The 12119-nt window shown below is 33.2% G+C and overlaps 1 protein-coding gene across 2 annotated transcripts in view; it reads right to left on the reverse strand.

Moving 5' to 3' along the window:
* The window catches only part of Rpgrip1l (RPGRIP1 like), a 99111-nt gene that overhangs the window by 73412 nt on the left and 13580 nt on the right, over positions 1-12119 (reverse strand). For both annotated transcript variants that reach the window (XM_042689960.1, XM_042689961.1), the window contains 3 exons: positions 11759-11902; positions 3507-3612; positions 994-1140 (listed from right to left, as the gene is read on the reverse strand). In XM_042689960.1, coding sequence (XP_042545894.1) covers positions 994-1140; positions 3507-3612; positions 11759-11902 — 397 coding nt within the window. The remainder of the gene's footprint in view (positions 1-993; positions 1141-3506; positions 3613-11758; positions 11903-12119) is intronic.

Below are 12119 nucleotides of genomic sequence, written 5' to 3' on the forward strand. Positions count from 1 at the left end.
TGGGAAACATAATATTTTTTATTTTCCACCATGATGAATTCCATCATTATATGCATTTGTATTAATTTTCAACTGACTCATAAAAATAAAGGGATTAACTTTTCTTGAACTTCATGGTTCACACAAACTGTGTCAATCACTACTAAATCTGAAGGTACAAGATCTTATGTCACGTGAAATTTACAAATCTACATAAATAAAATTCTGTGTTTTATCCCAGTGAGCAATATTTTCAGAAATAAACTTGGAGTCACAATTACATCCTTATGACTAAAATATAGATTTTTATACTGTTCTTTATGACTAAAATACAGACTTTCACACTTTAGCATTTAAGGTTTTATTCATAAGTATATTTTGTCATCATAACTTTTTCCCTAGATAAGAGTACCCTAAAAATTCATCTCCAGTCTCAAAATTCTCTTTGGATGCTAGTAAGAGACAGTAAAAGCTTCTCCCTAGACAAAAGTAGAATGAAAGCAACTTATTTTACTTTTATTTTCCTTAGGAATGCAAGTTTAAAGATGGCAGAAAAAAAACTGGACTACTTGGAAGAGAGGAGTAGCAACAAAAATAGAAAGGCAAAATTTCAAGAAACTTCTTAGGAAAAATAGCTCAGATAATTTCACAAACTTGCAGATATTACAGAACACAACTGTATCTCAAAAACAGATATATTTCTATAATTTTGTTTTTGTGTGTCTCCAATGTCTAATAAGCGGTCGTGGGTGAGAAAGTTAAGTTCCATAGGTAATCTGGCATTAGATATTATGTTTTCATTTTATGCAAGGATCTTTAATCCTTTAGGTAAATAGTAGATCTCAGCACATTTCCAAATATGGTGGACACTGATTTGCCATTCATATGTTGTATTAAAAACTATGTTTTACTGTGCTCAAACATTATATGTGTGGTTTAGAATTTTGAAGTAAGTATAATTTCAAAGCAGTGAAGTTTTAATGTAACAAATGGCTATACTCTTTGGGAGCTTACCTCTTCTATTCTTCTTTCAGAAAATTTCATGGAATGTAATTGTTTCTCAAGACTGCAGCATTTCAAACGCTGTTCTTTGAGTTGCATATTTAGCTCATCTCCATTTGCCATCAATGCATCATGGCTGATTCTGAGAGTTCTTTGCTTCTAAAAGTAAAAGAGAAAAAACTGGAGCATTATTTTTGCATTATGCTTTGGAATAAATTACTATAGCTATCTATATGAATTTAGACTTCTGCAATGTAAGTGTGCTACTTACTCAATACCCAACAACACTCAACCCAACAAGAGGAAAACAGTTATCTTATTCCAAAGTTACATAATGCAGCTTTCTTCTCATTTATTTGCTAGTTTTGTCTTCTTGATAGTGACCAATAAGTATATTGGTTTTAGCAATTACATTTTTTCTTTTTACTATGGTTATAGTGATTTGGACATGTTATTTAAAAGTGCTGCAGCATGGTTCGAAATGCTGATTACTGATGTACACTGATAGAATTTGCTATCTCATCCAGTAAACAGACTTCAATATTTAGCTTTTGCTATAATTAAGTGAAAAATTTCAATTCAGTAAATAGTTATAAGCTCTTCTTAATCTTAAAAATGGTATATTTATGAAAATGCTTCAGACAATTTTATGTCCTTAACTGTCACATACTGTTTTTAAAAAGTAATGTACTCTTTACTTGACTTATGAAATTGTAACCCATCTGTATATCCCCTTAACAATTAAAATAGAGACTTTCCATAGAGAACATCTGACCATAACATGCAACATCTTACTATACAATTAGTCACTTAAGTTCTACCAAAAGTTTTCCTATGTTATTTAATGGAAATGGAAATGAACTATGCTAACTGGTGGGCAGGGATGGGAGGAGGAAAATAAGGGAAAGCAAAGGAAGTAGTGACATTGTTCAATAAAAGTAATGTACTCATAAACTGACTTATGAAATGATAACCCCTTACTAACAATAAAATTATATTAAAACACAAATATGGCTAAGATTGGGGGAGAGGGAATATGGCTCAAATGGTAGAGCACTTGCCTAGCAAGTGAGAGACTTCCCCACTACAGTAAACCAATTAATCCCTTCTTCCCCAAAATAATACAGGTGCACATGCACGCATGCGTGCGTACACACACACACACACACACACACACACACACACACACACACACACACACACACAGAGCCAATCCCCCTAACTAATAATACACACATGCATGGATGACACACACACACAAACTAATAACACTAACAATAATGATAAGACAATGACAAATCCAAAAAAACATGGCTATTTAGCCACATTAAGTTAATTTTCATTAATCCTGGAATTACTGTATAACATTATCTTTGGCAAGTTTCCTATAGGCTTCTCACTTCATTGAGACTCTTGGATTAAACTGACACAGTGATTCATGTATATTATAGTAGATACTGTTATTGTTGGTATTTACAGAAATACCTGGAGTAACTATTGAAGTCAAAACACTGATAAGAGAATTTAAAATATTCTTTAACTCTTTTCTTAATTTTTCATTTTAGAAACTGTTTTCAACTACGTATGTTTTTAATTTTCTCTTATTTAACTGCAGATCATGCTACCATTCCCACTTGCTGCACTCTACTCATAGAGACTAACACATTTATATGAAGGGTAGTTATTTAAGGAAGTTCTTCCTGCATGATGGAAATACTACATAGAATATGGCTGAAAAATACTGAACTTTAAAATTCAATAGTGAACTTAGGCTTCAGATGACCCTTTGCTTTATAGCAATTTACTGCCTTTCCTGCTCCAGTACTTCAAAGAAAGTAATGCTTAGTATAAATTCTGCACATCTGGAATATTTTGTAGTTCATTAATTCCAGAGCCCATGCTAATTATTCGATGCCAATAAATAGTAGGCCTCTGATGACACATTTCTGTGGGGCCACAGTCATCTGAAAAACAACTATGGGGTTAAAGAATCCCTAAGTATTGTCAAACTGAATTAAGTTTTAAAATAAAGACATTGACAGCTGACGTCGTTGATACTCAAATATCTTCTGATAATGGTGGTGACCAGAATAACCAAACTAAACCATAACAAAGCCCACATCAAAGAATGATTAAAAAATATGATTACTGACCTATTCACCATTCAGGTTTATATTTGATATTTAATAAATGCACATAGCTGAAGAAAATACAAATCCAGTGAAATCTTCAGTGACATGAGCCCATAATAAACTCAGGGAAAAGGGTTAAGGATAAATTTTAATGAATGAGATACTTTATGACAGACATGTTTATAAGATGATGGTGATTTACACAAAAACTCTCATCAGTTAATTCTTAGTTAAGTTACAAATAATATGCGAATAGAAATTACACAATTGAGAATAAATGAGCAGTCTTAAAATTATTCTTTAGTGTTGTACTTTTTAAGAAAAATTATAACTTTACACTATTTTTGGATCCTTTTCATCTATATATTATAATGAAATTAATTACCACAGTACCTCTTGAAGCTGAATAAATTTTCCTTCCATTACTGAAAGAGCATTGCTTTTCTCTCCTAGTTGTTTGTGAAGCTTAATCATTTCTACATTGTCCCGAATATTTGACCTTCAAAGTTGCATTTAAGAAATAGACATAAAAAAATTCAAGTTAAAAGAAAAAAAAAAACTATGGTAGCATCACAACTTGTCAATTAATGTTACTTGCAAAATGTTTATACACTTGCTTCTCAGTCACTAAGGTTTTCAGATTATTATAAATGTAAGACATTATTTATTTAAAAACCAACCAATAATCATTCTTAAACTTGTATAAACAGGTTGTGTGTGAGCAGAACCACCTAACCTGATAGTATTATTTCTACAGCAAATAATAGTATGGATTTAAAGTCATTGTAGAATATCCTGAATGATGGCACGAAAAGACATCAGTTTTTAGCATAGCAATGATTCACCACTACACTTGACATTTATTTGGAGGACAAGCATGAATGCTACTTTTCCCTAAAAGAAAATACGTAATATAGCCATTTATCTCCCTACCATTCCCTTGAAGCAAAATGGTATCATAAGATTACCATTTATTGGAGTTTCCTCTTGGAGTTTAAACTTTTCAAAATATTTCCAAAAAAAGTGACTTAGCATTTTATAGTAATAATGCCCAAAGCTGGCATTTAAATATGTTGCAGATGTGCCTTTAGCTGTAAGAGATTATTTGATGTCCACAGGGTATATAGAAATCCTATATGCTGCAATACTATTTTCTATTTTTCCTACTGAGATTAAAGCACATGTAGAATTTAACAGGAAGATCTTGTTAAAGGTTAATCATAGATCTAAATGAATACCTGTTTTCAAAAGGCACTTATTTTCTCGACAAAAAAAATGTCTTTAATGGTTTACATTCAGATACATTTTTAGAGCTGTGAAGCTTGATTTTTTAAGAGTTCATTCATTTCAAGAAAAATAAATGCAAACATTAAAATTCAGAAAATTATTTTGGTATTTAAAATTAGGTTTTTACTTCCAAAACTTATCTCATGTACACATATTGGAAAAATTGTCACAATGCCCTACTGGAACCAGCAAATGGACTACAAAGCTTACACATCTGTAAACCAGCTGAGGACTTGAAATACTTACTTTTCCTCTTTGATATTTGAAAGTTCATTGTATTTTGGCACTGGACAGTTAGTTGTCCTCATAGAGAAGATAAACAAGTCCAAGAACTTGGATTTTGCCCAGGGTGCAGTCTTAACACAATGTTAAAATAATTATGTGTCTAAAACATGTTATCTAGCAGTTCTGAACACACATACAACAGTAAACTCATTGTTCTTTCCCTCAGTGTATTTATGAATAAATGTAATATGAAGAGAAAAATGTATTTTAAATAAAATATATTTACATTGTTTTCATCCTAAATATAGAAAAATGTTTGAAGCCAAAACATAACTTATTGTGTTCTTTAGAATTACTCAGTGTCCACTCAATAATGAGTGACACTTATGCAAAGAGAGAATGTGATTCAAATAATTTAAAATATTTTGTCATATCTGTTTTTTCTTTTCCTTTTTCAGTACTAGGGGTTCAGTGGTAGGCAATGTTTCTGTGTTTTCAAACACAGTATTTGCTTGGTATTTTCAGGGAAAATCAAATATATTTTTAAAGCAACTATAGCTTAGTGTTAGTAACAAGCAAATCCTATAATTCAGCCATAGAGAGAAATAGGTTTTAAGTGTGAATTTTCTTTCAAAGGCGAAGGAAAGTAAGATTTCAGTGGCTTAATTGTGGATGCTTTTTGAACATTTTCCTTAACCTTCTGTAGCTTCCATTTTTTGTAATAATGACAAAATTAAATGAATAATGCCCAACAGTAGACACAAATATAACATAAACAGTATTTAGAAAGTAGCAATAATTATATGGTACCTTAAATAAAGTCATTTTCCAGAGTATACTTATTTTGAGACAAAGTGAAACCTAAAATTATTTTTCAGTATTACTTTGATGGACATTTCACATGATAGTTACTGCATGTTATTTGAGAAAAGATGAGAAGATAAGGATAATTTACAGAGCTAAAAGTAATGGTCAGAGATATAAAGTCAAAGTCAGCAATGTAGTAATTGTAATATGGTCTATAAGAAGGTATAATAAGATCACTTCACACTTGATAATGAACTCTTAATTTTCACAAAGATCAAATTTGGTAATCGAATAAGGATGAAGGATAGAAAAGAAAGAGGTAGGGGGCTGGGAAGGTGGCTCAGTGGTAGAGTGGTTGCCTTGCATGCCTGAGGCCCTGGGTTCGATTCCTCAGCACCACATAAGCAAAAAAGAAAAATGCCGTTAGTGGCACTGTGGCTCAAGTGGTAGAGCCCTAGCCTTGAGCTGAAGAGCTGAGGGACAGCGCCCAGGCCCAGAGTTCAGGCTCCATGACTGGACCCCCCCCCCAAAAAAAAAAAAAAAAAGAAAGAGGTAAGGAGAGGTCACAAAAAAGATAACGAAGAGTGTGAGAAAGATATCAGAAGCAATAGTGAGTTATTGGTAGACAGTCCTGGGCCCTGATGTCCATGGAGGCAGGCCTTAGGTTGGTCTCTTTTGAAGAAGAAATGTAAAGCTAATTTTGTTAGCAATATTTTAATTGACTTCCATAACACATTTAATTCTGCCCTCTTCTACATACTATGATGGAACACCCAATCTTTAAGATACTGACAATCTAAAAGAAAGAGCACTGCATGATAAAACATTCAAATGAGCTCTGACAGTCATGCACCAATATGTGCTATATTACACATGGTGAAGTAATTTGCAAACAGATATTAAGCATACTAATTGTTTTGTAAAAATTCTTAAGTTTTTTATCAAGAATTTTGGACAAAATCATAAGTGATTATGTTGGAAAATGCACTTTTCTGTGCTCTCTTTTTACAGACATGATTTAAAATTATCACGGAGTCTTCTAAAAACTATGAGAAGGACTGTTGGCCCATCTCTAGATTAAAAACAAACTAAAATAAATTAGATTTCATGTTGAAAAAAGTAATCCAGCTCAAAAACCTGTGTGCCAAGTTTCTCTCATATAATTTGAAACAGTCAAGCAATAAACTCTGAAAAAGAATTTCTAATGGAAGCCTTGAAAACACTTGACTCCAGTTTTGCTACTGGGTGCCATAATAAATCCAGAAACTTAAAACCCTAGATACACGAAGGCAAAACTTTCAGTGGAGCTCTGTATAGTCTAATATGAAAGCTTAAGAAGCACAAATCATTGCTCAGCTGAAAGTTTCATATATTTCATTCCCTAGTCACTCTAAGTTCCCTCCTCCAGCCCCAACATTTCAATCTTTATTAGAACAAGGATTACAAAAGCTAAAAGAAGCCTCTTGATTTTTTGAGACTAGTGTGTCATAATATTTATCATCATTTAGGGTTTTTTTTTTCCTTGCTAGTACTGGTATTTGAACTGAGGTTTTTGCAATGGCCAGCACCCAGCTAAATATTTAATACTTATCTGTATCACAGAAGCTAGGTCTTGAGACTCTGGGAATGTTTGGTCAAATTCTTAAAAGATATTACGGACAGAATCTTAGTAAGTAATAGTTTTAGGGTCACTAAATAAGGGTTGGGCTGAAAACAACCTTAAGGAGAAAATGAGTTGTTAACAGAGTAGAAAACTACTCACCCATCTCAATTTATTCATTTCACAGTTCAGGTAGCTGAGGCTTAGAGAAGTAAAGAAGTTGGTCAGGGTCCTTAAGTGATGGAGACAACATCTGAATCTACTTTTAAGAGCTAAATCTTCCCATTCTTTTTAACTTGCTTTTGTCTTTTAAGATGTTCCTTAGTTTTAACTTTCCCTCTAGTGTCATTATATGCTAATATGCTAGTTACTATTAAATGATAATTTGTGTGGTTTATATAAAATGTTGGTAAAAAAATTTAAAGCTACTATCTCAAAAAATGCTATTTAGGATATTGAGACAGGAGTTTCTTAAAAAATATATTAATAATGAAAACACAAGGGTACAACAGCTGTCACAGAGCAATTTTCTAAGCTATTCAAAACAACAGTGAAACTTGGGTGAATATATTTTTAAAGAAATGCCAGATCATCCCCCTGGATAATAATGCTTGCATAGTTATCCCTGGCCCAATTATCACTTTCATCAGAAAACCAGATGTGCTCTCTAAATTATGAGGCTGGGCAATCAGCAAGTCCAAATGGAGGGGGATCTGCAAACAACTCTCAATGGGCTGGAAAAGAGGGGGACTTACTCTAGAATAAAGGAAACTTAAAAGACATGACAAATTGCCTAGCTACTCAGGAGGCTAAGATCTGAGGATCATGATTCAAAAGCCAGCCCAGGCAGGAAAGTCCATGACACTCTTATCTCCAATAAACCACCAGAAAATTGGAAGTGGTGCTGTGGCTCAAGTGGTAGAGTGCTAGCCTTGAGCTGAAGAACTCAGGGATAGAGCCCAGGCCCAGAATTCAAGCCCCACCATTGACCAAAAAAAAAAAAAAAGAAGAAGAAAGACATGACAAATAAGACATATGACCTTCAATTGGATCCCAAATCAAAGAAAACAGAGTAAGACAAGGCCTATTTACTAAAAAAGAACAGTTATAAAAACAATTTGGATATAGAGCATGTATGAGACAATGCTACTACGTTGTTCATTATTAAATGTTTTGAACAGCTGTTATGTAGGAGGTGTCTTAGTTTCTTGAAGACACTTACAAGGGTATAAGGGGTGAGGTAATATGTGTAACTAATTCTCAAGTGGGAGAAAAGGAAGAAAAGATGGGAAAGAAGAAAGGAAGAGGGAAGAATGATGAAGGCAAAGAGAAGAGAGAAAAAAGAAGAGAAGAGGGGAATAAAAGAGAGAAGAGGAGGGGGAGAAAGGGTTTGTGTACAGCTTACAGAATGAAGAAAAATGCTGTTGTGCCATATACAGATTTGCCAAAAGATGAACAGTATGTGAGTACTCACCATACTAGTCTTTCTACATTTTTGTGTGTTCACAATTTTTCAAAATGAAAATAACGGAGAAGAACATGGAGTATTAGGAAGTAATCCTGTCTGTGCAGCGGGGACAGAGAGAGCTCCTAAGGGCAAGCTGTTTCTTATAATGTATAGCTACAAAAGGCCCTTGGTTTTAAGGTTTGATAGTCCACTGTCTGCCAAAGTAGAGGCAAAGTCAGTGTCTGAAATATATATGGGTTTAATTTCCTCCCCTGGAACAATAAGACACATGATTTTTAATTAGGAAGGTAAACACTCTATTTTTTTAAATTATAAACTAATTACCCATTGCTAAGAGTATAAATATTTTTGGAGTTGAAAAAGTCAATAAAAGGTAAAATCATTCTGATTTTAACATTCATATACATGTGTTCACTGGTTACTGCTTTGCACTTAATTTAAGACAGCCTTTTTAATAAGCAGAAAATGTGGATTTTTATATTGTTTAAATTTTAATATGAATTTTTGTTCAAAACAACAGACATTCAGGCTACTTGTAAATGATACAAGATTTTTTGCTAATGAGGCATTATGTAGAACATATGCAAAAATCACAACTAAGCCTTCCAAAATAGACCACAACAACAGGAAAAAACATGATTTTAATAAAAAAGAGCAGCACTGGGCTTTTACTTCAAAGCAATTAAGGGATTTGGATAACCAAAAGTTTATGTCAAGCTGATGCCAAACCAAACTGGTCTATTAAACACATACTATGGAGAGTTTCTGTAATATTCTATGAAAGGGCTCTCTGCCATAAATATCAAGCACTGCCATTCTGAAGATTACAACTATGTTAGGTTCATGTTTGCGAACAAGGGGTCCAACATCCAGATCAGACTTCTAGAATTTCAAATCTAAAATAATGTATCCGTGAAGGAGAACTTAAAATATGTTTTTCATTTTATGATTTTCTCTAGTCAGTTATACCAAGTTTTTCTCTCCAACATTTTTTTCCAATAGTTTTTCATTTGTTTAAGAAATTGGTGTTACACAAAATTTTGAGTTACATGTAATCATTTAAAAAGCCTTGAAAATCCTTATTTTATTTTATTTTTTTGGTTTGTATTTTCTTTTTTTTATTGTGAAAATATTGTACAGAGGGGTTACAATTACATGGGCAAGATAATGAGTACATTTCTTATCAAGCATTGTAGCCTCCTCCTTTGTTTCCCCTTCCTATCCTCCCCTCCTCCTCCCACCCAACCCTCCCCCCCGCCCCACCAAAGTTGTAAAGTTCGTTTCTCAACATAATGACTTGTACATCTCATTGCTGCAATGGATCCACCTGTATCCCTATTTAAACAATTTGTTTTTTCCCTTCCCCTCCACAAATTATACCAACCTCAAATACAGTGAAAGCAGGGGTTATACCATGAGGGAGGGACATACAAAGCAACAAAAAAAATAAGAAAATCCTTATTTTAAGTTACTGAAGTTTTTAAAAACGATTTCAGGAAATAGTATGCTATTTATTATTTATCTTTTCTTCTAAGCAAATAACACGTAAATTATCAATTTTATAAAATCTGTGAGGTAGGTACACCAACTGATTTATTTCTTTGGCTTCTGCAATAGAAGTTCCTTTGTCTATAGTAGTAATTTTGTTTCTGGTTTTAATTTTTGATGTTAAAAAAGTTTTTAAAAGCAATTTTTTTTGTATGTGAATAATATAGCTGCTGAGAAAGGCCTTAGTTTGAATTTTAAGGTAAACTCTTCTATGTGTATATGATGATGCATCTTGCTGGCAATATTTATAGTAGAAAAGCATATGTTCCTGACTATTTCTGCTGCTGCTGCTCTAACCTAGTTCTGAAGAACTTTTGGATTCCTCTTCAATTCACACTGAAAATGTAGGTCGACATGATTATATCCATCTGGGATATAATCTAGGAACTTGAGCAATATAGCAGGGAAAGGAGTCCTTGATAGCTTGTATCTAAAAGCTAACAGGGATGGACCCCAAAGCTTGAGTTTGGCTTATGTGGATTTTTAAATCTAGATAATGTGTTAAGTATGGTTGTTGATAATTGTACTACAATACCACTTTAGTGCCAAAGTTTGTCTTCAGGCACTGTTCCTGACAAGAAACCATTTCTTCGTTTTCTAAGAAGGCATAGTCTAAAATCAGTTCTTCTTCCTAGGGGACCATGGTTAATAACTAGGCATTCAAGCTGGTTTAAGGCCAGGGTTTCAATTACATCCTCCAATTTAAGAGTAATTCTCAAAAACATTCATATTTCTGTTGCTCTTCACGTATGAGGGTATATAATGTCATTAAATACTAGGATTTCCCTATATAATTTAGTTTTATAAATAACTCTTAGGAATCGAAATTACTAATGTTTTTCAATCTTTCAAATATAAAACTGTTAAAATATAAATATTCTGTTTTAGTTAGGGGCTGGTAGGTCATGATTCTAATCCTAGCTACTCAGTAGGTTGAGAACTGAGAATTATGGTTTGAAGCCAGCTAGGGCAGGAAAGTCTGTGAGAGTCTTATCTCCAATTAACCAGCAAAAAAGTTGCAAGTGGAGCTGTGGTTCGAGTGGCAGAACATAAGCTTTGAGCACAAAAGCTCAGGGACAGACCCCAGGCCTTGAGGTCAAGCCTCAGGACTGGTATGCGTGCACATGTGCGCGCACACACGTGCACACACACACAAAGATGAAAAGATAATTCAAAGACAATTCATATGAATGAAAAGTCTGTACTTTATAGAATGTCAAAAATGGATAGGTGGCAAAGAAGTTATTGATGAGTCTCATTGTAATCTATAACAATCAACACATTTTAATACAAACTTGATAATCAGGAGCATGTATAAGTTTTTGGGATCACAAACTGCTACCCTAAATATTTGCAACCATAAACATACTGCCCTTTTAGGGGTGGAAAAAAATCTTCAAAAAGTCTAGACTTACATATCAAGTATGTCAACTGCTGAATTTTTGTGACTCATACTTCCTTTGGTAGCTATAATCAGATATTGTTAACTTCATGGTAAATGCCACAAATAAAGTCAGAAAGTTGAGGGTTAGAACCTGCTGAAAATGAAGGCAGGTTAAGAAAAATAGCAGATAGTAGTTCTATAGCAGGCCTATGTTAAAAAAAAAAAGAGGTTAAGTGAAAATAGGATTTTTGAATAGACTAGATGAATATATTAAATGATAAATTTATTTTGATTTTATCAAAGTGATATTTGTGTTTTTAGCATACCTTTGATCTGTGGCTTGCTGTTCTCGAAGCTGAAGAAGAGATAACTCAATTTCATTTTCTTTTCTCCTCAACTGAGTTTTCAGGATCTCAGCCAAATGCTCTAACTCTTCTATCTGGCCTTTTTGTGACTGAATAACATTTTCTCTGAAATAAAGAACTTTTATAAGAATTTGTAGTTTGAGGAAAAATTGTAGCATTTAAAATCACTACCATAAGATAGTTCTTCATAATAAAGAACAAGTAGAAGTTTTAGCTTAATTAACTTTGCATATAGTAGAATAATTATGGACTGAATGTGTCTATTTAGAAATACATATGGAACAAAGGTACTGCTTTTCCTAAGACAATGTCCAAGGCAGTG

Source organism: Dipodomys spectabilis, unplaced genomic scaffold (genome assembly GCF_019054845.1).
Source record: "Dipodomys spectabilis isolate Male_0828 unplaced genomic scaffold, ASM1905484v1 ptg000130l, whole genome shotgun sequence".
Taxonomy (NCBI): Eukaryota; Metazoa; Chordata; class Mammalia; order Rodentia; family Heteromyidae; genus Dipodomys; species Dipodomys spectabilis.